At 34.6% G+C, this 27,340-nt stretch overlaps 2 protein-coding genes and 1 long non-coding RNA gene across 3 annotated transcripts; 1 reads left to right on the plus strand and 2 right to left on the minus strand.

The window, feature by feature from the left end:
- Nucleotides 1-4,544: 4,544 nt before the first annotated feature.
- LOC123317028 (THAP domain-containing protein 5-like) lies at nucleotides 4,545-8,047 on the minus strand. Its single transcript, XM_044903376.1, has 5 exons — nucleotides 7,575-8,047; nucleotides 7,368-7,449; nucleotides 5,765-5,868; nucleotides 5,359-5,640; nucleotides 4,545-5,246 (listed from the first exon to the last, which is right to left on the minus strand). Exons 1-5 carry the CDS (start codon nucleotides 7,580-7,582, stop codon nucleotides 5,084-5,086), a joined length of 639 nt encoding a protein of 212 aa, XP_044759311.1. The 5' UTR covers nucleotides 7,583-8,047; the 3' UTR covers nucleotides 4,545-5,083.
- On the plus strand, nucleotides 5,913-6,671 carry LOC123317030. Its single transcript, XR_006538131.1, has 2 exons — nucleotides 5,913-6,232; nucleotides 6,333-6,671. It is a non-coding gene; the product is annotated as an uncharacterized LOC123317030 (long non-coding RNA).
- Nucleotides 8,048-12,513: 4,466 nt separating the features above from the next.
- LOC123317029 (protein BUD31 homolog) lies at nucleotides 12,514-27,305 on the minus strand. Its single transcript, XM_044903377.1, has 3 exons — nucleotides 27,078-27,305; nucleotides 26,577-26,866; nucleotides 12,514-12,645 (listed from the first exon to the last, which is right to left on the minus strand). Exons 1-3 carry the CDS (start codon nucleotides 27,169-27,171, stop codon nucleotides 12,595-12,597), a joined length of 435 nt encoding a protein of 144 aa, XP_044759312.1. The 5' UTR covers nucleotides 27,172-27,305; the 3' UTR covers nucleotides 12,514-12,594.
- Nucleotides 27,306-27,340: the final 35 nt, after the last annotated feature.

A 27,340-nucleotide genomic window follows, 5' to 3' on the forward strand; every position in this document is an offset into this window, starting at 1 on the left:
GAAGTGACTAACTGACAATTTCCTGATTTTTCTACACCTATGGGATCAAAGCAAGCCAGTATCATTGCTGACCTACCTACTGTGCTGAATAATCCTCTCGATTACTCTCCCAGTACATCGTATCAATCCTCCCATATGTGGGGAGGCTTGAGACAGTTTGCATGTTTTTGTGTTCAACGTTCTGTACAGAATAAGATGTTTATTTTTTGCGACTTCTATATTTATTTTGTTGAACGATTAATTGAAGAATTATATAATATAAGAAAAGTCCTGCTTCTTCATAAAATTCAGTTTCCAGAATAAAAATTCCAAAAAACGTATCAACCCTCCCCAGTCTCCCCTAATATAAAACACCTAGTTTCAAAATTTTTAGTGTGTGGCTGAAGAACTATGTTCAGTGCCAACTAAGAGAAAAAAAAAAAAAAAAAAAGGTACTTCCTGAGTTTATCCTTCTTTGAACACGTCGTAGGGACGCTAGTCGCCATTTTTGGACGCTATTAATTCTTGCTTCCAATTTGATTCAAGTTATGAATTGAGGGCTGGTAATTATAATAAACAATAAACCTTTTTTATGGTGGATGTGCTTATGTTATTTAATATTCATGGTTTAATGATTTCTTCATTTCTACATGTTTTTGTACCTATTTTATGAATACTGAATACTTGTAAATGTCACTAACAGCCGTTTTCAATAAACCTATCTATTCATAGTTTCACTCAATGACGATTGGTAGATAATCATGAGGTTTGTTCGTACAGTGGTTCACAACGGTTGTGAACTGTACAGAGCAAGCGCAAATGGATTTTCGATACCCTAAAATGCAATTACGCTTGCTCTGTACAGTTCACAACCGTTGTGAACCACTCTACGAACAGGCCTATTGGTAACCATTCTGAAATATATCTACAGATAGACCATAGAAACGAAATCAGATATTTTTTATTATATCTTCAGTAGGTGAAACAAAATGGATAGATAGGTTTATTGAAAACGGCCGTCAAGCGCCCCCAAGCCAAGCCACTGATTTTATTACTGAGGTAGGACCAACAGGGTAAGTACTGTAGTAATTGCATTAATATTATTAATTATCATTTTTCTTTTTCTTTTATTATTATTATTCTCTTCACTGGTGGAGTTGGTCAATACATGCTAGATTTGAAGGTGATAGCTAAGAGCAGAAAAAATTCATACTTGTGTTACTGGACAAACATAATACAACTTTTGTGGATTTAGCTCTTCTAAGTATCCCGAAGGCCGGATGTATCTGTGTCGAAACCTGAAGGCCGGATGCCGTTGTATGTGAGTCGAAATCCTGAAGGCCGGATGCCGTTGTAACTGAGTCGAAATCCTTGATGCCGGATGCCGTTGTATCTGAGTCGAAATCTTTCCCAACAAACACAATATACAGCAACTGTTCAAATACTGCACTACAAGTGCCACCAGAATGCAGCACAGAGATTGCTGTAATGAAACTGCACAGTTTCTGTATTGATAATTCTGCATTTTCAAAACGCAGTTTTTGATGTACAGTGACTGCATAGTTTCTGTATTGATAATTCTGCATTTTCAAAACGCAGTACTTGATATACAGTGACTGCACAGTTTCTGTATTTGCAATTCTTCATTTCAAAATTCGATTATGAAGGTTAAAGAGACATTTCATAAACAGATTTAATCCAATAATTGAAGACTCCTTTCATTACCAAAATATGGATTATACCAAAGATATTACACACCAAGATGGAGCATCCCTATACTGAATGCATGGAATGTTTTGTCCGCAAAGTAAACACTGAATGTTTACAAACAAACGCGGCAATAGTAAACAGAAACCAGTGGCGTAGTTGAAAAGTTGTGAATAATATTATGTAATATCTTTTATTATAGCGGTGTGAAGAATAGTAATGATGGGTGTATATGAATTTGATAATTACATCAATTCGTTTGGAAAATAAAATTGTTTGATATAATTTCTCGTTGAATTGAACTGAAATGACCTGAGGCACGAATTGTTTTCGATATAACTCCGAAGTTTTAGAAGAAATTTTCGCACAAATGGTTATGATATTCCGTAAAAAAATTTCTTTTACTGCTTGCAGACCGCTCCTATTCAACCAGGGGCGGATGGGCTACTTCGAACCGGCCCGGGAATTTTCACCCAGACCGGCCCACTTCAAGAACGAAAAAAGTACTTTTAAGGTGGGGGTTCAGTGGAGTAGCTAGCATGAGTTGCCATGAAAAAGACATTTTTATGAGCAGCCCCTAAAGATGGCACCTTAAAAGCAATTTTCGAATTTTTTTTTACAATTCAGAAAACTGTCAAAAAATTGAGCAGACATTTTGTGGGAGCGAGAACGCGATGAAAAAATTGGGCCATGTTCCCATATAATTGCAAGGGATATTAAAAAACACCTCTAAAATCGTTTCGCGAGAATTTTTCTTCCTTATTCATATAATACTTTCGAGAAATTAATTTTTGATTTCCTGCTTTAAGCGAAAGTTTTCACCTAGTTGGCGGGTAGCATGCAGACATTATAGGGAAACACCAAAAAAATTTTTATTGCTTAGGTATATAGAACTACTCAATTTAATTTTTGTCCGTTTTCTGGTTTCTAAGAAAAAATTTGACATTTATTTTCATATGCTTTCTTCAGGAAGCTGTGTATAAACATGGGCTGCTCCGAGGGCTGCTCAAAAAAAAAAAATATTATATGAAAGATCCACTGTTCTTCCACTATAAATCGACCTTCAAATTAACTTCTCCTTTACGATCTGCATTATGTTAGTTTTATATTTATTTCAATGCATTTCATTCAAAACAACTCTGATTAAATAGAATCAACGGAAAATGTATGTTGGTGGAATCTCAAATGAAAAAAAAGGTTAGAAATAGTCTCTATGTACCATTAATTTCTAAGCCAGTCGACACTGAAGAATTTTTACAAATTAGAAAAATGGTTTTTTTAGTTTTTTACCATAATACTTTTCCATGATTATGTTAGATAGTTTTTTCGATATCATATTTTTATATACCTTGAAATATCATCATATTGATTATTCACTTCAAGATTTTGCTAAACGAATAAGGTGCAATCCAGTGACCCACTTACGTAAGACACCCACTGTACCTACATAAATTTTGAAGAAACACTCTACATATTATTCAAAACTTAAATAAAATCTATAAACTATTGATACTGCAACTAATTAAATGGCCATTAAGCTAAACACGCCTTATGTTGCTAGTTTCGTGATGTGGAAAACACAAAAATTTATAATAATGATAATTTTGACTGTAGAAACAAGAAAATTGAATTGTAGTTGTAGGAGTTTTTTGTTGAGAAATAAGAATACTTATATAACTCGTTTCAGTGTAGATTATATAAGGAGCTAGATCTCGGCAGAGAAGAGACCTATCCTGTCAGAAAATATATATTTTCTCAATAACCTTAAGCTTTTTTAGGAGATTTTCGTTTTACATAATTGAATTGCAATCTATGCATCTTCAAATACTAAGTTGGCCGACATAGATTTTGTTTTTCCTATAGCGAGCAAGCTTCTGTCGAATAATATTAAATAAAGTAATAAAGTAAAGTTTGGTAGGGTGATGTTGAAAACAGAGGTTTAATATCACATAACTAAACTTTACTTTCACACCCCGTGTCCCATGGACTGGCAACTTAAAACATTCGTATAAGGCAAGTTCAGCATAATAATCATACAATCACGTGTAGAGTTTTTTGCAACTTCTGTACTTCAAGCCACCCTGTTTATGCCAGTTGTTCAGGAATAATTTAATTTTATCAATATTATTTTCAAAACTTATCGAAACATTCATTTAATGGTAGTTTTCCCAACATTCATTTTCAAATTGGTTTTCAATATTTGTAAAAATAAAAATATCGACGTAAAATATGTTCCGCCGAATACAAAAAAATGGTACGAACTGACCAGCCCTCTGGCCCAACAATCGACCGGCCCACCGGGAATTTTCCCGGTGGTCCCATCCGCCCCTGTATTCAACCCTGGGATATCAATTCGGGTTACCAATCTGAAGCACGAAGTTTTGCCGATATATCTCCGAAGTTTTAACGAGAGTCAAAACGAAATATTCATACATATGATTGTCGACTATCCAAACTTCATATTCCGTGAAAAAACTTCCTGACTAAGATTGGTTTCTTCCAAAAAATAAATATTTGTTTAGTATGATCCATAACATTGCCCATACATAAAGTTATTTCAGGTTTTGCACTAGGCCGTTCGCTTACTGTGTCAAGGGAAATTTTTTGATAAATTTAGATTTCAAAAAAAAAATGGTAAACCACTGATGTGAGGAAAAATTTATTTTTTCAATAATTCCAAAAATACAGATTCGTTCATGTTGATTGCTAGTATTTCAGTAGAAAATAATATGTGATATAGCCTTAAATTTCGTTTTCTACATTTTATTTAGAAATTAATTGCAATAATTCATTAAAATTTGCTTTTGTAGTCGAACAGGAATAGAAGAAATATTCCTATAGAAAAAATGAACAAAATCTTATAAGAACAATTCTTAATTATTATTATACAACTTCATCCAGAAAAACATTACAGTACAATGACATAAATTAATAACAAGACTCAGACAATTCTCAAAATAGTTAATGCGTCTATCAAAATTATACTTAAAATTTAAATGATTGAATGTTCTTATTAAATGATTGAAAACTTAATACTGACAAAAAATTCCTTTATAAAAACATATCACAATAATCCTGTAGCTCAACATTTATATGCAACATTTATAATAAGAGGGACTAATTAGGAAGCATAATTCTTTTATTAGATTACTGAATTCATTGCTGAACTTGAATCAAGTATTGTTTTGTTTTCAACCATTTTGCACAATTGAAAATGTGGTGAGTACCACACTATTACAAGATAAAAATTATCCATCATTTTTAGTACATATAGATCTGGAAAATAGAATATATTAACGAAACAATAGGATTCTGAAAGTGTGACAACATGACAATGGACAGATACTATCAAATTTGAAAATAAAGGAAATACACGTAGTTTCTTTGATGAGGGGTATCAACAGACTGGTGCAATCATTGCATGTAGCAGACAAATCTGAAGCTGTTGAAGTTTTAGATAGTTCAGACCACTCAGTTTTGGAAATTCCTCTACTCTACCAATATCTGAGAGAGTCTGGGTCACACTCCTTCCATCTGAAGCAGTCGATGTGCAACATGAACTGAAATGAAAACATATCAACATAAATTATGGTTGGAAATGATCGCAAGACAAACACTTTTTAAATGATTGTTTTCACCTGATGCATTCAAAATAATATTCAATACACTCACGTTTTTGTATGTGGTGCTGCAAATTTTTCAGTATCAAATACTTCTAAGGAATCCACTTTGCCTGATAAATCTGAAGCGGCCAAAGCAACAGACATATCTGTAGCAGATAAATCGGAAGCAGTCAATGTGGCAGATAAATCTGAAGCACTTGCGGTAGCAGACAAATCTGAAGTTTCTGATAATTCAGAACCAATCAATTTTGAGGACTCCCCAACTTTACCAACATCTGATGGGTCCTGGGTCATATACCTTTCGTCTGAAGCCGCTAATGTGTTACTTGAACTGAAATAAAATATAAAAAATTAGGATTCTTCAATAAGAATTGTGTAATCCCTTGATTTATTATAGTAACATTATTTAAATGATTGATTTCACTCGATACATTCAAAATATTCAGAATACTCACCAAGGATCAGGCAATGAAATCCTGGATGGAATAGCTTCCGTTTTCAAACATTTTTTTCCAAATTTAAGGATGAAATCTTCGTCACAGAAATGGTCAGAGCAAACCATAGACCTAATAAAATATGGACGGGCCCTGAGAGAGAGAGGTCACGAGTAGTACGTTAGAAAGAGATGGACATATGGTAGAAAATGTCAAAATCATATGTTTATTGTTTACTGTTCAGCTACTGTGTTTTCAATCGATATTTCATTCTCCTCACAAACAATTTAGCAGAAAATTAGGTTTTTAGAATCGACTGCTACATGCTAATAAAGCGAAAGTGATTTATTTTTGGAAATAATAGACCAATAAAGGAGTTTCTTTGTTAGTTCATGTATGTACATATAGGACATGATTTACAAAGATTTACAAGGAATATACCTAGTCTGTTTTCTATATTTCACAAGGCCACAGCAAGAATTTGTAGAGGTGACTTGAATTTCGAGATAATAGATATATTTTTGAATATTATAAAGAATGTTGTTCTAAACGAAGTAGTTACATATGTACCATCACATTCTATTTCAAGGCATGTCCGAAGAAAATACTTAACTCCAATCTGGATTCAATATTAGGAAGAGAAGAGATGTAAATCATGTTGATATTCAGTAAGCCCTGTGACATCGGCAAACTCAAAACTCGATATTTTCTGTTGATCAGTGTCACAGAAATCTAACACTGGAAAGCCATACAATAAAGAAACAGGAGCAGTAAAATATTACTGCCAGGAGTGCCAGAGAAGAGCAACTAAACCACCTGATGGAGAACCTATCAAAATAGTTGTGAATGATTAATCATCCTATAAATATTTCCCCAGCAGGAAATTTCATATTATTTGTGAAAGTATCAATAAACATACTTAAAATTATTGTCCTTTTCTCTATATCACACATGTTTTTGCTCAAGGAAGGTGAAATGTTTGAAAAAATTCACTTTAACGATTAATTTTTCTCTGTGCAGCCTGAACGCAAAGCAGGGGTCCTTTTATCTTTCCAAATCACGAGTAATTTCAGTGTATATAAAATCAGACCCCGGCGAATGACATAATAATGTTGTTGTACACAACTCTCAAGTTTTTTACATTAATTAAAATCAGAAAAATAATTTTTCAGGTAGTATTTTCTTTATACGGAATCTATTATTTTATCAGCACTTGAAAGTTTCAAGTACGTGAAAAATATAGTTGATTTGATAACATTTTCGAAGTTGATTTCAGTCAGAGACAACCTCTTTTGTTATCTCTGATTTCAGTACAAAAATTTCTTCAAATTAATAGAAAGTCTATGAATCTACCGACAACCACCCAAAAATGCAACATGGAGGATCAGCGGAGTGGTAGAATTCCCGAGTTTACTCGATAACTTGTTTGAAGCGGCAACGTTGAATTATTCTCTACCAGCTACCAGCTTGACGTTTACTACCAGCATTGAACTAAAGACTACCAGGGACTGCTGTTATCTCTCTTTTCTACCACCCCCCTCTCTCTCGTTGGTATTCCTCGATGCGGTGAACGGGAAAACCACGTGAAGGCCTGTCCATGTATTATTAGGTCTATGGAGCAAACATATACCCATTTGGAAGATTCTGAAATTTTCAGTTTTAACTGGTCCATCCATAATTTCTGTCGAGCACTATCAATAGGCATTCTAATGAGAGGAAACATTCTTTAGTGATGAATTAAACAATACGAAATTAGTACGAGACTAATGAAAAAAGCTAGGTATCCCAAGTTACGCCTATGGAAAAATATCGTTTGTTGTTGTTTACTTACCGGTGCATGGATTTCCATTGCTTTTACTGCTGATTTTTTTGCACATCACACAGCGATTCACCATTTTTGCAGTTTCTAGTTATTGTCTAACACCGTTTTCACGTAAATCGTCCAACAATAACGTTTGTATCATTCAAGATTCGAGAATATGTAAACATGTGGCCATTCGAAGTGGGTTGTTGAATAAACAACGTTGCCAAACTTCTTTCTTCGTCATCTCCTTATTTTTTATATTAAATTTATGAACATAATTTCATTATGTAACTTGGCTTAGAACATATCCTGAATTCATCAAGCATTAGTATTGTCAGTATTATCATTTATTCAATAGCCGATACATTTTACATTGAAATAATTATGTCATATTTCCTCTCGAACGGAAGCGAAAACCTGGGATTATATACTTTTCCAAAAATATTGCCAACGCTGCTTGACAATTCAGCATCATTCGGATAGCTTCGGAAAACACGATTCTTTTCTTTCAACCAATCGTTGTATGTGGTTTATTGTTTTGGTTTTGATCATCACTTCGGATAACTTCGGAAAACACGAGTCTTTTCAACCAATCGCTGTATGTGGTTTATTGTTTTGGTTTTGATCAGAATATAAACATATAGCTATCTTATTTCGAGGACGTTTTCTCTCTCACTATGCTCTATCTTGGTGTGTAATATCTTTGGTTTTGATCATCACTTCGGATAACTTCGGAAAACACGAGTCTTTTCAACCAATCGCTGTATGTGGTTTATTGTTTTGGTTTTGATCAGAATATAAACATATAGCTATCTTATTTCGAGGACGTTTTCTCTCTCACTATGCTCTATCTTGGTGTGTAATATCTTTGGGTATAATCCAAAGATATTACACATATATGTGTAATATCCTTGTTTATAGGGGTTATATAAACAAGGGTAATATCTTTGATTATACCCATGGTAGAAGAATACTTCATCTCATCATGGTGGTACCAGAATTAGCCAAATGATGGCATCACTGCTCTTGACGGTTGCGATCACAGGGTAGCATACACGTCTATTGCGGTGCAGCATACGCCAAACGATGGCGTCACCGGCGACGCACTACTCTATATCCTCTACACGTAACCGGCGTTTAAAACAGGTACGAACTACGCTGCTTCGGCGAATGTTGCAGATGACCCCTAGAGTTCATTAACCTCCAACTCCAAGAGCAGGCCATTCCTCAAATAGCGTGAACTCACCCCTGCACTTACCACCAAAATATCAAGTGAAATTGAAAATTTCCGATTTGCAGAATTGATTTTCTGTTTATAACTAGGAAACTTCTCTAATAGAATATTGTTTCGTAATTGCAAGTTTCGATATAGTTTTTACACAGTGACTGCTACATTCAAAGCGCAGTATGAGCACAGTGTTTATTGTATATGTTACGGCTAAAGATAGGTGTGAACATAAACTTAAGATTAGCCGGCTAAACTTAGGTTTAGCTTCGGGTATTTGTTAATGTTAGTTTCTTCTATCTTTAGCCGGCTAAACTTGAGTGTAACCACATCCCATCGGCTAAAAATGTAGAAGGCTTGAGGGGCGCAAATTTTCGGCAATTAAAAGAATATAAAGAAATAGTGATACGAGTATAATCAAACTATTAATGCAATGCATTTTTTGTATGAATTTCACATATTTTAATAGCAGAGAAGCATTCTGTTGAGCAGTTGGATAAATGAGAATGAACATTATATTTGTTTCAACTTTGTCTCAACGAATTCTTTTTGACGAATCTAAAAATCTAAACGCTTGATGACAAAATTCATGACATGCTATTTTGAGTGTGAGGGAAAACTGTAGTGTTTTCATCTTGTTATTATTCATAATTTGAGGGAAATTGAATGAGCAGACAAAAACTTCTTCACCAAAATACCAAAGGTTGAATTCTAGAAAAATATAAGTAGAAGTGCCCAATCTTGTTTGTAGTTAACCGGACTATTTGGCACAAAGATTATAGAGTTAACTCTATATCCCCCAGGATGATTCATCAAGGGTGGCAACAGGCCATATTTAGGAACCCGTATGTTCAATGACTCGGGAAGAAATTTTTAACAAAATCAGCTAGAGAAAGTGTTTTCAACTATGTTCATGTTCATAGTGTTTTTTTGTTCTTTTTTGCGCAAGAATTGGTTGGAAAGAAATTGCAACATTAGTTCCTATTTCGTAATTTTTCCATAAACCCAATTATTGAATGGTAGGGAAAATATACTTTTGTTTACGGAAAAAGTTTTCTATGTCTAATATCTCATTTTATTGTGGGGTCATATTATGGTTTTTCACAAATGAGGCTCGGTTTGAAGAGCATTAATCTCCTAAACAGATGAAAATAAATCGTTAAATGTAGAATTGAGAACCCATGGGCGTTATGTAATACAACCCCAATACATTCGATGCTCTTTTGCATATTTCAATTCTAAAAATTTAAACAAAAAAGTGGCCGTGTGCTTTCGTCCTCTCCCATCCGACCATTCATGATACATCACCTGTCCGCGTGTCCATCGAATACATTTTTAGCCGTTCCGTTTTGGGTAATGTGCACATTAGCCGGCTAAAGATGAAATGCCCTGACGCGGATGAATATTTTATCGAACTTTAGCCGATCCTCGAATATAAACCTAAGTTTAGCCGGCTAATCTTAAGTTTATGCTCACACCTATCTTTAGCCGTAACATATATAAAATACAGCTTGCTGTACAGTTTTTGCACAGTGAACAAACTGCATATAAAATACAGCTAGCTGTACAGTTTTTGCACTTAACTGCTGCATTTGAAGTGTAGCTTGCTGTGCAGTTTTTGCACAGTGACCACTGCATTTAAAGTACAACTTGCTGTACAGTTTTAGCACGTAACTGCCGCATTTGAAGTGCAGCTATCTGTGCAGTTTTTGCAAAGTGAATACTGCATTTGAAGTACAGCTTGCTGTATAGTTTTAGCACGTCACTGCTGCATTTGAAGTGCAGCTTGCTGTACAGAGATTGCAATACCATCGGTGTTTTTGAAGTGCAGCTGTGGCTGTATGTCGAATGCAGTTTGTACTGTACAGTAACTGCACAGTCCACCGGGACATATACGGTCCTTTTTGGTGCAGTTATTGCATTACCGTCACTGCAGTCAATTGAAGCAACGAAGTACAGTTTTTGTACAGTGACTAGTGACTGTATTTCAGTGTTTGCTGGGTGGTGGTCCTTGATTGAGTCCACTAGAGGGCAGTTGTTATAGCAATCATTAGAAAGCAGAACATTCCAATCAAAGATTAAAGAGTTAACTCTATAATCAGAGATTAAAGTCTCTATCGTTTGTCTCTACTATAATCTTCGATTAAAATGTTTCAACGGAATATTCCGAAAATCGAAATTAATAGGAATTTTAAAACGTGGAAAGATTCCTCTGATCCTAGTAGTAATCGACCCATTAGTTTATTGAGAGTTCTTTTTTTAAGGGTTGAATCGACGCTTTCCAAAATTGTTAAGAGGGTTAAAAAAAAAATTGAAATTGTTGTGATCAGGTTCTTAGCCTCACCATGTTCATTGAAGCCGATTTCAAGAACAAACTGAGAACAGAAACAGCATTTTTGTGGATTTATCTGGAGCATATGACACAGTATGGAAAGATGGTTTAATTTTCGAACCTTTATGCGTATACGCATCTGAAGTGTGAAAAGATGGTTCGCTTACTAGGAAATATGTTGTCAGATACTATAGAAGGTTTTGTGTTCTTGTTGATGGGAGTAGTAATTTCAAAACTCTGTATAATGGTTTTCTACAAGAATCAGTTTTAACCACTCTTCTTTTAAATTTATATCTGTGTGATATCCTTACTACTTCTTCTGAGAAATTTATGTACTGGTAGATTCGGGTGACTTTTAGGACAGTCCTGTAACTTGGGACAATTACCCCCTTGCAGATTTCTTTGTTTCTTACCATTTATGAGTGAAGGGACAAACTTATGAGATTGTGTAGCGTCTTTTCGTTTAGTTTAACAATTAATTCCTGTTGAGTTTGCCGTAACCAAGACCGTTTGAATTGACAGGAAAAATTAACGAATTCAGGACAGTAAAAGCTCGTTTTCTTATAGCCCTTATACTTTCTAGTGCCCTGTACATGTGTTTCACTTTGTGCATGTGTAATTTTTTTCTGGATACGTTGGATATTAGATATGTCATGAAACAAGCTTGTTTCATGTTTTCATATTCTTGGGACAATGCCGAATGGATACAAGCGGCGCATTGGCAGCAGGAAATAAGCCGATTTTTCGCAGGATATCATTATTTACGTGTTATTTCCACAAAGAAATCACCAAAGAATGAAACAAATCGAAGTTACCTTGTTTTGTTTAGTTTCTTTACATTTGAGTTTCAGTATATTTACTTTCGCTGTAATAGGGGTTTATCATTTAATTTCCTTACCTAATTTTTCAAAACTATACACCGCCCCAAAAGCCACCTATTTCATTTGAGAGTTGAGAAATCAATAGAATTCAACTTGTGGGTCCCAAGCCTCCCAAACCGGTGGGTGACTTGGGACAAGTATTTTTTTTTTCAAAATTTATATCCGAATTTTGAAGCATGGTTTATATCCTGATCTATTGATGTCATTAAGAATATTCGAACCTCTTTTTCAGATAAAAAATAGGTCACCGTTTTGAAAATATGACAAGTTGAATTCAAAAATCGTCCCAAGTCACCCGAATCTACGGTGCGCAGCATTCCGTCATTCTGATTTTAGATGCATAGAGAATAATGTGTATCTACAGATAATAATTGACCGAAACGTGCGGATTTTCTACTTTGTCAAATCAGCCATGTGTATCACAGAATATTCAACCACAATCCAACATCGAAATATGAATGGTGATGATAGTGAATTACAGACGCACGGTAATAACAGATGTAGGAGAAAGGGAAATGAATACACAGATCAAGCTATCATAAGGGCGTTCTTATTATATTTTCTTTACACTTATCAAACTATATAAAAAACTAAACATATAAATATTCTTCATCCAGAACAACCTCTACATCCACAATGAACACATTCCACGATGCGCCCCTGAAATAAATAATTTACCAAAATCAAAATTTTCATCAATTTATGAACTCAAAATGTTAACAATGTAGATTAACAATGGATTAAGGCATATGTTTTTAAAGAGTGTTCCTTTCCTCTCCTGGGTTGAAATTAACAAAGCTGTTTCTAGGTGGTGTAAGGACACAGTAACAAAGCCTATACAGAAAATAATTGGTCCTCCGAATTCGCACATGCTCAAAGAGCTTCTGAGGGGTACCTACTTCGGTACCTAGGGAGAATCAGGATAATACAATACAGTTCGATATTATTCTGTTTTTGCATTAAGTAATTTTTTTGCATATTATTTTTTTCTTTTTTCGTTTTCTGATGCCAGACCTGCACTCAAGGATTAAAATGCTTATGAAGGATTCGTAAAATTGTCTAGTACATAAATAAAATGAATAATTTCAATATTTGGCCGAACATTATCTTCTTATTCGGGCTACTTTTTGAAAAAAAAAAAACAATTGTATAGATGGAAACAGATATAGACAGGAGGCGCCTGTTTGGAAGGACGTGACGTTGTTGCGGGGCAAAGTCAAACTAAACATACAGAACTTGAGCTTCCTAGCAGTGGCAAAGCTACGCAATGGGTAATCTGCGAAAAAGTTGTATATCATATCAAGACCATAATTTGAAGTATACACTATAAGAACACTGTAATGATCTCCAGTGCCTGAGTTTGGCACGTTTTCATGGCGCCGGTGATGTGGTATTTCAAATTATCTTCTTTATAACTTTACCCATTGTCTATGCTCGCCACTGCTTATAATACCAATTGCTATATCTTCTTGCCCAATATACTTACATAACATTGGTTAATACCAGTGGCGGCTGGTCTGTGAGGGTTATAGGGCTACCTTCCCATACGATTTTTAATGAAAATATTACATTCCACGGTTATTTATATAATTTATCAATGTGAAACTTCCATGCGACTCTTCAGTTTTGTTTATTTCAATCATAATCTAGCAGATTATGATTGTGATAATTATGATTATCGTCCCTGCATGGGCGATGAATCGTATAGCCCCGAATTCTTGCATTGGACAGTCATTCGGCTCCAGCCGCAACTCTTCGTGTTCGGTCATTTTAAGGAGTAAAAGGGCTACGATAAAAGTCATCCGCTTCAGTCTAGCCGCTGCCCGCTAGCGTATAGACAACCTAGCGTGTGTTCGTATTTGTTTACGTTTTGAAATCATGGCGGACAACAGTGTTCAAAATATTTTAAAAACTGATTTCGCGAGGCTTTCGCTGGCGGAAAAAAGCCGTATTAAACTGCTGGGTAGACCGACTCCCGATTTAAATTTAACCCAGGCAGATAAAACTCCAAAAACTTCTTATGCAAGACAAGACAGGTGGTGGAGATAAATGGAGTAAGAAGTAATCCTATCGTGGTGGAGTCAGGAGTTCACAAGGTACAGTGCTCAGTCCTATTTGGTTCATCATTTACATGAACAACCTCCTCCAGCAAAAAACAATAGGTAAAATCATAAGTTTTACAGATGACACGGCTATCATTTATACATCAGAACGTTGGGAAACTTTGAAATCGAAGGCAGAGAAAGATATTGCTGATGGTTGGGTAGTAATAAGCTAACTCTCAATTGTAATAAGACTAAGTATTTGGCCTTCACTTCTTATTTCAACAACCTGCCTGAAGCGGTTCCCTTTGAGATAGGTCCGAGCAATTCGATAACGCCTGTTGTGTATGTCAGATATGTAGGCATTATAGTTGATAGACACCTCAGATGGGACTTACATGTGAGAAAACTTAAGGGCAAATTGAGAGGATTAACTCAGAGGTTCAGATTACTCAGAGGTTCAGATTACTCAGAGGCTTTTTGGAACGAAGACATATAAATATCCTTTATTGTGCATTATTACAGTCACAATTAACGTACGGAATTTCAGCTTGGGGTGGTGTGAGTGACTGTTATCTGCGGAATTTAGAGGTGCTACGAAAGTGGAATAAAGATAATATATAACAGAGGCATCAGTTTCCAACTGATCAGCTGCACGCTGAAACGGGGATTCATGATTTAAGACAGTTGTTCGCTCTGGATCTCTTGATGAATGTGAATAGGAAAAAAAAATATCTGCCGCATACAACATTCAAATGGAAATTGTTCCATCTTCTCTCATTATTGAATGAGAGAAGATGGAGTTGTTCTCCTTAGGACTTCGAAGACCATTGGGCAGAGGTGTGCGCACTTTGTTGCTCCTAGATTGTTCAACATGATTCCAAAAGAGTTGAAGGCCTCCATATATGAGTATAAATTCAAGAAAGAAGTGAAGAAGTAGCTGAGTAGTGTGGACAGGAAGATTATAAACACCTTAATTAACTATAGATGACAACATGGAAATTAGAGAGGATGCAGGACGGAATATTGCGATCCTGTTGTGATTTGTGCTCTGTGTGGATTTTTCAAGAAACTTTCATTGATGTATTGCGTATATTTTCTTGTGTTGGAGTGAATATGTACAGTCCCTGGCCAGTTTATTAGACGCACTGAGGATTTTTTTTATATTTACTGGTATTGTCCGAGGAAAAAGCAGAATATTTGAATTTCATTTCCACAGAATGTCAGTTTTATCTACGACTCTCATTAAAGTGTTCTATTTGGCAATTCTGCATTGATAGTATGAAGCTCTCATAGCTACACAGGGTGGCTCAGCAAAATATTAGAATTTCATGTTTAATCATCAATAAATCAAAATTTTTATCGGATATGACATATTATATGTGAAAACCATTTACAGATGAAGTACATATATGTATCATATACATTCAATGTAATAATTCAATATTGAGATTTTGCATCGAATCAATGCGTCTAATAATATGACCAGGGACTGTAGGCCTCATACAAGTAGTGTAACACTACTTCTGTGCCTGCTGCTTTGTCATTATTATTATTATGTTATGATATGTTATGTTATAGTATTATATTATATTATAGAAATTAACAGTTTAGAAAGAAAATAAAAGAACTTTTGAAGTTACTAATTTCCTTCATGTCAAAGTTTTGTACTCTGAGATTGAAGGTTTAGAAAATAAGTGGTGCTGGAGACATGTTTCACAAATTATGAGTTTACTATTTCCAAAACACTCTCTAACTTACATACCAGTTTTGTACTGAAATCGTAGTGCTTTCCTCCACCCTGGACTCTATGAAGTAGTAGAGCTTCATGGGTATTTTGTATTAGTTTTGTACGAAATTCAACATCAAAAATATATTTTGTACACTGTAATCAGAAGTCTTAAAAGCAGTTTCGAATTATCTTAGTATTCCTCCTTATTGAATCAAAGCGAACTTGATGAAAGTATGCCAATTTGACCGATTAACTCAACAATTCCCATTTATAAGGGACAAATTTAATGATAGTTTTAATTTGAGGGGTTCAGGGCTGAAGTGAACCAAATCCATTGAGCCTAGTTTTGAGATGAATGGCTTAGAAGTTGTTCATCACCAATTAATTCAAATGTGACTTCTTTATTTATTATTATTCTTATGTAACCATATGCTTACATTCTAACCTTTTAAAATCTAAAGAAGTCACTTTTGAATTAATGGGTGATAAACAACTTCTAAGCCATTCATCTCAAAACTAGGCTGAATGGACTTGGTTCACTTCAGTTCTGAACCCCTCATTTAAAAATAAGACTTTGCCTCCTCATGCGGAATATAGCAAAGTTTTTTTTTTGAGAATGCCATTGGATTCTATGCAAAAGGTGAAAAAAGTTCAATTTTCAGATCTTTCACTTCAAATACAGAAAAGTTATGAGAAACTTACGAAATTGTCAAAATATCAGTTTTTGCTAATACCTCAAAAACAAAGAATCCTTTGAAACTGCGGTTTTCACGATTCCTTGTTTCTCTGAAAAAGAGCTCGGAATGGTGTCATCCGTTTTGTTATAGCTCATCTAGCTTCTGCGATCCCCCCCACTGGACATCGAATTTGGGACATCCTGTACATTCGCAGGGTTTAGAAAATGGCCCTTTTCATAACGGTACAAAACTAGTATACAGGTATTAGCTTGTTTCTGAAACCAAAATCTCAGGGTAAAAAACTCTATCTTGACGGTACATTTTTGTGCGAAATTTTGAAATAGAAAATATTTGCAATTTCAAAAGTGCAGTACCTCCAAACTGAAATCCGTATTTTCGTCATTTTGATTGAAGGTACAAAACTTTTTTCAACGGTACATTTCGGTATAAAACTAGTGTTAAGAGAAGATAAGGCCTTATAAACTACTTTAAGGACCCATCATTGCGCCACTAATTACCCCCACAGGTGCCAAACGTGTTCAGAAATTTAGAAGAAATTGCAACTTTCGGTTCTTCCATGTGTGTACCATCAAATACAAATCGAACACATTGTACAGAGTAGTAGCAAAAAACAATGATTTTATAATTACATATTTTATTCTACTCCATTATATCCCTGCAATATCAGTATAAGAAATTTTGATGGATATTTTCTGTCAACTTGAGCTATATCTTCCTGGTGGAAGAGAGGTAATATGTCCTGTGATTCTTTCGTCAAATGTTTTGTTCAGTTTTGTTAATCGTTCTTCTATCGGTTGGATTTTGATTATTAAGTAACGGGATTCGTTGAATTGGTTATATAGTTCATTTTGCAGCTGTTTAATTTAATTTCTGCAGTTCTCAAGCTCTTGATAGCTGGTTGTGCACAGTTTATGAAGTTGGGATGCGCATATTTCATTATAAGTCTATATATTGTTCTAAATATTTAATTATTGACGATTGTCAGGTTGACGATTGTGAGGTTAGTAAGGACAATATTTGTTAGTATCATTTCGATAATTTTTTTCAGTGGGAATCAGTAAATGACGAAACAATTTATTGAAAAAGCAGAAAGGTCAATGAGTCATAAAAAGTTTGAAGTAGCACTACCTCCCATCAAATTCCAATAAAGTCACTATTAGAATTTCTGAATGCAGCCAGAATTGATTATCATCTTTGAGATTGAGTACACTGACCATCTAACCATATCTTAGGTTTTTGCATAGGTAAAATCTGCACAAATGACATTTGTTTGATCAGAGTGTTTAACCTTGCACGCCCTAGGTACAGAATAGAATATCTCAAATATAGACATCGCTAGTAACATAATATAGGGTAGGTGCGGGTAATAAGGCCTAGCTAAGGATGATTCAGAATAAATCAAAAACTATGAACTCCAATCACCAAAGTTTATTGTTGATTAGATAATAGTGACGGCTCGTGCCCTTGAGGTGTGGGTCGGTCAGACCCAGTACATACAGGGGCATAAGCATGGAATAAAATTAATATCTATTTCTTCAACCAATAACTGAAAATTAAAACGCGGAATCCCACAATAATCTTTGTTACTCAAAAATTAAACATTGATATATTTTTTGTCAAGAGGATTTTGAGTTTCTAATAATTTGGATGGGGTTACGGCAAATATTCAATTTTATTTCCCAAAAACAAGTCCAATCAGAATGTTTCAGCATCTTAATATTAAGTTATTGGTTGAGAAGCTAAGTGATTGACGGAAAAAGAAGGTAATTTAAAATCGATTGACGGGTTTTAGTGTTTTCATTTGAGTTCTTGGTTGAAGAAATATTAATTTTATTCCAGACTTATACCCAACCTGTATATAGTAGGATTTTCTTTATACAATCTCAGGGTGTAAAAGTTTTGTTTTCAATGCGATATCGGCTGGTTTTTGGAGAAAGAATGTAGAACACTTCTTTGTTTTTGCCAAGCTTTTTAATAACAGTTTTGTTCTTCTTCAGGGTCTTTTTGTAAACACCAATAAACATTTTATTACAACACAAAACACCAACATCAATACGAATAACAATTTAAAGTTCACTGAAATACATCTACAATTTTGATTTTGAGTGATAATGTACATATTTCTCCTTCTTATATCCCCACACCGAGGATCGGCCAGTTGATCTTAGGCGTATTCAAGAAGCTTTGAAATCACCAACTCGTGCTGGCCTACCGTGTATTACTAACTTCGAAAAATACACTCCGTCGCCTCTCTCTACTCCTATTGTTCTTTTTATCGAGTTTAGTTTAGAGATTCGATTAAAAGAACGATAGGAGTAGATGGAGTGTATTTTTCGAACTTAGTATATGTATCTAGCAGCGACGTAATAAGATGTATTGTACAGTTCAAATTGGTGATAACTGCGTGCGTCGTAACTTGTGTTGTACCATAACTTGAAGCGTTCGCTAGGCTGATGCGGTAAGGATGTCATGTCGTCATGTTGATCGAAACAAGTTGTACTACGTTATACGAGGGAATTTATCGAGATTTGATTATCGAAATTGATCATTCACATTAAGTGTCAAAAAATAATGAGTTATTAGAGCCATATTTCGGCGATTAAGCGTCTTAATCGATGTCTTAAAGCGTCTTTAAGCGTGACATCATTAATTTTGTTGTCGCAAAAATAGAATATCGCTGATGGTTGAGTTATCTGTCGTTGTCATTAGACAGCGAATCGAATTGTGATTTTTTTCAATTTCTGTTCTTTGGCTATTATTTGAAAAATATTTATTTATTCTAAATGATAATGCAGAAAGTGCATTATTGGCAGTAAAAGCACTCTTCCCTAGTAGGAATTCAAATCAAATTCGATATAAACAACATATTCTCCCTTCTTCTTTATATCACCTCTTTCCGCTTAAGACGACACAGGCGCTCTTCAGAGACCGTCAGGTTCCGCTTAAAGCGTCTTAAAGACTGACGTCATGACTTATTCGCTCGAATAGCACCGCTTAAAGACGCTTCACGCGTCTTAATCGCGAAAATATGGCGAAAATTATTTTTTATTTCTCGATTATGTATTTCTGTGGTCCAACCGACCCTGCATACCCTGAGGAGCCGCCATTGAGACTTAAACATCAAATTATACTACAGTAGAATACTGCCGTCCTAACATGAAAGGTCCTTTCTGCAAAATTTAGGGGTTTTTGCTTCTTTTCATTTTAAAACACATAGTATTTTAATAAACTCTTCATGTTTTATTTTATATCTTATGTCGAAGAATAGAACTTGATTGCAAAACAATTTTAATTCATCTCTTCCTGGTTAATAGATTTTTGATTCTATTATATTATAGGCTTGTTCGTAGAGTGGTTCACAACGGTTGTGAACTGTACAGACCAAGCGCAAATGGATTTTCGCTACCCTGAAATGAAATGGTGCTTACTCTGTACAGTTCACAACCGTTGCAAACCACTCTTTGAACAAACCTTATATTCATCATTCTGCAGATAGGACCTTTCTTATTAGCAAGGCAGAATAATAAGATCTACATATTATAGACTTTTACATAAATAATCATTGATTGACTAGCTCTACACCCTAACAGGGTTATTTGTATTGGAGTTTTTAAATAAATGATGATGATGATGATGATGATGAATCAAAATACGCTCATTATATTTGGTTACGGAAACCAATATTTAATAATTATGGATAAGTTGTGTTTAACTCTCAAAAATAATATCAAAGTTCCATACATTCTCAGGACACTCAAAATCAACTGTATCATTCTCTGACTAGCTTACACACATTCCCCATTTGATTTACACCTTATTATTGGCAAATCTAAAAATCTAGACGCCCTCTGCCGACTGAATTACGAAACTACTTTGTCAGTACTGCAAAGTCAAAACAAGTTTTATTTCTTATGTTTTCTCTCATCTCACGTTGTCCAACAAAGTATTATAATTATTATTTGGAGAAGTTATATTGGGATTATTGACAATATTAGTTTAATGACCTTCAAATTGATATATTGTTGATAATTGGTTGAGGTCAGGGATGAAGGAAATCAATTAGATGAAAATTCTGCCGAAGTTTCGATTATATTTAAATCACCTTCGGGGTTCTGAAAGAGCAATACAAGGACATTACACAACAATACAGAATGGCCAACTCAAAAAAAATAAATAAAAATCAGGGATCCCAAACTAGAAGGATCACTAACTTTGAATAACCATCCAAAAGTATATACATATATAGGAAACTTTTCTGACAATCTGAATGAAATAAAATGAATCAACAATAAATAGATAAATAGATTAGATACAGGCAGACAATGAACAAGTAATTAATAAAATTTAAAATTAATTTTCATCTAATTGATTTCCTTCATCCCTGACCTGAACCAATTATAAACAATATATTGGGATTATTGTCTGGGTTTCTGAATAGAAATATTGATTCCGAAAAAATATTGGAAAAGGTATTTATACCAGTGCTTCCAACTGGCAGGAGTTAAGTAAAACGATTTTTCTTTATGAGAGTCTTCTGCTAAATCCAATTGACGATTTAGAAATACAATTTCATAATTTTCATACTTCCAAATGAATGCTTTTTCTCATCTGTAAAACTTGTTCCATGAGCTTAATCATATTTATGTCTCTTGAGATTTCTGTATGAGGAATACCAATATCATAACATGGAATTGAAATATTTTAAATAGAAACTATAAAACTTCCACATGAACGCTCTACTTATCAGGATGTTTAGTTTCTACCTCCTTCACAAACTCAGTATATGCTACCTCAACATTATTACCTAGGTTTACTTCAAGAAAGAATCTGTGAAATAATAGGAATTTGTGTCTAAATACAGTGGATCACCAATATCATAACTCGATTTTATTCCACAATTCATCCCTTTCCAATGAAGTATTTCCAAAGAATGTTGACCTTTCTTTACGAAACTAAATCAATCAATTCACTTCCAATAATTCCGATAAATATCTTGATTTACTAGAAAAAACTCTGTTAGGCCGTACAAATCTCGAAAAAAGTACTGACAAACGTCAAAGATTGTTTGCATTTCGCAGCGCCCTCAACGGGAATTGGATTCGCGAATATGACAGGCCTTTTTACCTGCACCTTACATACACAACATTAGGAGACATACTGATATTTATATCTTATCATATTATACACTATACAGCAGGGGTGTCCAACCAGTCGATTGTGGCTATAAATCCAGTCAATCGCTGTAGAGTTTGTACCATCATGTACTATTTCATTTAAAATTTTGACAATTTTATTAATGGCAGATCTTGGATGGTTTCATTGGTACGTAGTAGATTTGAGTCACATCAAGTTGAACACCCCTGCTATACAGAGTCGTGACAAATTCGATGCTCACTACTACTGTCTCCCAAACTATACTATAGATAGAAATTCTGAAATCAGAAATATATGATATTCTAAGGCTGGAAACGCACCGGATGCAACATTTTGTTGCGAGACGTTGCGGGATGTTGCAAGATGTTGCAAGCTCCACATTTTCTTCAGAATCAAATGGGACGGCACGCACCGCTTGCAACACGGGTTCGAAACGTTGCGAGATGTTGCGAGGTGTTTCGCATCAAATTTAGTAGGTGCTGTACCGAAGGTTCGAAATGATCGAATGCAACATTTTGTTTCAAGATGTTGCAAGCGTCTCGTTCCCTTCAGAATGAAATGGGAAGAAAGTCAGTTGCAACGTTACGAGACGTTTCGCAACAAAAAGGCGAAGCAGCCCTGCCGAAGAGGTTGCAACATTCACCTTGCAACATACTAGAGGATTGATCTATTGATCGAAGTTCTGTTGTCCAGATGATGAGTAGAAATAATACAAACTATACTTTAGTCAATAGTTGATTTAGGTCACTTTTTGCTTTTACATTATGAGGCATACTGTATCTCATTGCGTCACCAATGCAAGAAAATTTATACCTGTACTATTCTCTAATTAAAATTTGACTGTTTTCTTCATCGTACGCTACATATTCGTAACTTACAAATGAAAAGCAGAAAACAACCATAATTGAGTAAACTCATGCAGTGGAAATGATTATATCCACAGCAATCATCAAACTCTAGTGCCATTATATATTTGGAGACAAATATTCTATTTTTAAATTCATTTCCAATTTTTCACCCGAAACATAGTCAGACGACACTCGATATTTTTGACAGAGTTCCCCTTTCAAGTTTCAGGAGTTTCTGAAAAAATAAAAAACCTGATGGCCAAATGATATAGTTGTACTTGGAGCGATTCATTAAAGAACTTATTTTTCAGTATCAAGCACAAAAAAATAGCAAAAGCGCAGTGCAGTTAATGTTTTTATTTGTTCCTCATTTGTAAACGTCAGTTTCCAAAAACACAATAATTAATCAAGGAAGTTTATCTTATCAAGTCACTAACTTGTAAAACTGACAGTTAACTTGCAAAAGTTTTACAAGTTAGTAGTATTATTTACATTAGAAAATTTTGTTTTATAGTCATATATGTTGAAAATCATGGTACAATTGTTATTTCCAGTAACACAGATTTTTGATGATGAAAGAGTTGATACTGGCCGAAGATTTCCATATTTTCTGTATAACATGCAGGGCTTGAAGCTGCAGCCATCATCGGTTATGGTGAATCTTCTTGTTGTTAAATTTTTTGTTTGCCGCAATGTCACAATAACGTATTTTCCCATATCTTCTACATCATTTATGTTTAAGGAGAGAATTTCGTCACATCAACAACATCCAAAAATCCCAAATATTTCGCCAGCAACCACTGGTCATCAGGAACATGTAAAAGAAATTGTTCAGCCTCTTCTCTACTTAATACCTTGGCCTTTTTTGGCGTATAACGCTCATTTTTTCGTTTCAGAAACGCTATTACCTTCTGAAATCTGCAAATGACAACTAAACGTCATATTTTTCAAAAATTTTTTTAAGGAAAACAAACCTGCGAACAGGGGCATTTTCTTTCATTTCCAAGCAGCTTTTCAGCATAGACCATTTTGCCCATAAAGTATTAGGGCTGAATCTAGCTGATAATTGATTCAAGTAGACCAACAAAACATCTTCAGTTACCCCAATCACACTATTTTTGTTTTGCCACTTTTTGAAGTCGTCGTATTCTCGCTCATACCTTGAAGCTGATTTTGCAGGTAATAAACTTGAAGCTCCACTGCTGGCTGCCTCAATAATTTCTTTTGGTACATTCATTTTCGCTTTCGCCAAAACAAATGTAAAGAAAAATAAACAGACATGTTTATGGCAACGCTTACATAGCTTACGACATTTGCGACAAATTATTGAGATTTTTTTGGAATTTATCTAACCTTTTTACAAATGAGAAACAAATAAAATATAAAACAATACACGCAAGGTAACGGGTTTTACTGGCTCAAGGAGGTAAAACCCTCTTACCTTGCTAATAATGTTATATACTATAGGACATTTCTCAATAGTCTTCATGACCTCCAAACTCTCCGAAATAATAATAATAATGAATAATTATAATATGGAATATGGAAACAGAATAATTATAATTTTGACAATGAGCCTGAGCCAATGAGAATAGTGGAAGACTTCAACATATTTTTTTCCAACCCTCCACCTCAAATAAAGAAAAAACCGCATGTAAACGCACATCAGTCGAAATCGATCAAAAATAATGATAAGTCATTTTATTTATTTGAAATTACAGAATCAGAAATAATAAACACTGTCAAAAGTATGAAAAATGTTAAATCTGCAGGTTGGGATGGTATTCCAATGGAAGTAATAAAGAAGAGTATCGATTTAATTGCTAGACCGTTGGCACATATCATGAATAAATCTTTTACTGATGGTGTATTTCCAAGTGACCTGAAAATAGCGATAATAAAACCTATTTACAAGAAAGGAGATCATAATGACCCAAACAGCTATCGTCCAATAAGTCTTCTGTCATCATTTGCGAAAATATTCGAAAAGATCCTAGCTGCCAGATTACTGAATTTCTTCCGTAAATTCAAAATATTGTCAGATTCCCAGCATGGTTACATACCAGGAAGAAGTACTGAAACAGCGATCTTTGAACTGTACCAGGCCATACTGGCAGCATTAGAACAAAAGGAATTACCGTTAGGACTCTTCTTAGATCTATCAAAAGCTTTTGATTGTGTGGACATAGATATATTGCTTGGTAAACTTGAAAAATACGGAATTAGGGACAAACAATTGAAGTTGATGGAGAGCTACTTGAGGGATAGGCCCCAATCAGTGGTTGTGAAGGTGGATAACATCACTTATCAATCAAAAACAAGAAAAAAGAAAATGGGAGTATCACAGGGAAGCATTCTGGGCCCCCTTCTCTTCTTGATTTATATAAATGATCTTCCCTTAGCAATTAAAACTCAAGTAGTTAGAAATTTCACGGCGTTACTTGTTTCCTTTGCTGACGACGCTAATGTTTTGCTTTGTTCGCCTTCTCTTCAACTAACGGTACAAAGAGCAAACTCTATACTGAGTGATATCAACAAGTGGTGTGAAGACAACAATCTGGTTATGAACACAACAAAGACTGAATGTGTGATCTTTAGTTGTGATCGGTCTTCAGCTGTCATTCCTAGCAACCTGAATGATAACATCTCAATCTCTGGTACTACGACGTTCCTGGGAGTGTGTCTGGACGGAAACCTCAAGTGGAGCGTACACATTGAAATGCTTATTGGACGTCTCAACTCAGTTATTTATTCAATCAATGTCCTTAAAACTAGAGTTGATTTTCCTACTTTGAAAATTATCTATTATTCGAACTTTCAGTCCATCTTATCATATGGTATAATTTTTTGGGGTAGTAGTGCGGGAATTGAATCAGTTTTTTTGAGACAAAAGTTCATGCTGAGGGTAATGTTAAGGTTGAGTTTCAGAGAATCTTGTAGAGGTCACTTCAAGGCAAATAATTTTCTAACGGTATACGGCTTATATATTTACAGAGTTCTTGTTTTCATGGTAGATCATCCCGAATAGTTTAAGAACTATTTAACCTGTAATAATACTAGGCATACTGAGCCTTACTTGTATCCACGACACTCATTGTCTCTTACAGAGAAGTCTCCCTTATACATGGGTCTAAAGCTATTTAATGCCCTGCCTCGCAAATTCAGAGCATTAAATCAGAAAATTTTTAGGAGAACTTTATTTGAAATGTTCAATGCGAGCCATATTCTCTAACAGAATTTCTTGTTTGGTGTAAGAATTAATTTATTCTTGAACTGCATTATTGTTTATTTTTTCTCTTGTGTTACCTACTAATATTTGACGTATTCAACCTTGATTGTACAATTTTTGTAACAATAAGTTCTTGGATGAATAAACATTATCATTATCATTATCATAATAATAATTCGTATCTTGCTTGCGAATTTTTTCCTTGATTAAACTCAAAAGATGGTCGAAAGTTTCGATGTTCATTCGGCAATAGTTATAAAATTTCTCTGGATCATTCCTGAGCTCTCCAATGAATCCCAGTATGTTTCTTTTTTTGTTTAAAGGATGTATCCAAATCTTCTTTTCAGGTTCCAGTAATTGATGAAATTGCCATATAAGGATATTCGGGTCCATTTTCTATACGTATACAAATTAATTCACCTCGAAAATACGAAAGTCGAAATACGTGTGATCCTGTCAAACTTCAGAAATACACTAGGAAAAATTTGTTGCAACCGAAATGTTGCAAGCGAAAGATAGTTAGATTTTAGCTTGCAACATTTTGTTGCGAGACAAAATGATGCGCAACGTCTCACAACAAAATGTTGCATCCGGTGCGTTTCCAGCCTAAAATTGCATATATCTTCTTTCTTTGACAAACAATTCCCTTGACAGTTTGAAATCCTTCAATGTTATCTAAGAGGCAGAATTCAATAAAAAAGTATTTAAGAATAACATATTAAGAATTGAGGGCCGTCGTGTTGGACGACCAACAAAGACAGAACTTTTTTGTCAAAAAACAGAATTTCTATCTGGTATGGTTTAGAAGATAGTTGTGATGAGTATCGACTTTGTCACCAACCTGTACACTAAACTCCTAGAAAATTAGAATACATGATAATCACATACCTCCTCAAGCTTGCCTTTTGGGACTCTACAAATACAATTGGTTCCAAAGTTAGTATCCCTCACTTGAATGCACCTTAAGCAACATAGGTTTTCATATCCTTGCTTTTTCCATTTCGCAATCAAATTTTTATCTGCTATATTTTCATTCAAGCAATAATCATATAATTCTCGACTGATTGCTTTTCTTCTATAGAACAGGTCATAAATATATCTCGATTTTTGATGGTGTATTTTGAATATAGGCCAGAGAGACTCGTTTTTCCTTTTCCCCTCATGGGATTCAGTTTCCGCTGTTTCAATGTAGAAAATAAATATCACTCAAAATGTCTAGAGGATAGGATATATGTATTCAATAAGTCAGACAAATAGACCTAATAATACATAATATTTTATTAGGTCTATGGTCAGACAAGAATTTAAAAAACACAGAGAAGATTATAAACAATAAGATTTTACAGTACCAGCATTTCCAAAATGCCGAACCATTAAATTTTTGAATACCTTCTCTCATTTTTTGTTCCAGTTCGTCTAGAGTAGGTTCTATTAATTCCCAACCTTCTGGTGGTGCCTTTTTGCTACGTCTCACTTTGGGCATGTTCAGATAGATATCTCAACTAGTTCCTGGAATTGATGAATATACTGCAGCTAAAGTAATTATACGTAGGCCTTCTGTGAATATTATAATATATTCAACAAAATACAGCCAAACCAAATATCTTAGAACAAGTATCAACAACAGTTTGTCTATGATCAACAAATAACAG

Source organism: Coccinella septempunctata, chromosome 7 (genome assembly GCF_907165205.1).
Source record: "Coccinella septempunctata chromosome 7, icCocSept1.1, whole genome shotgun sequence".
Lineage (NCBI taxonomy): Eukaryota > Metazoa > Arthropoda > Insecta > Coleoptera > Coccinellidae > Coccinella > Coccinella septempunctata.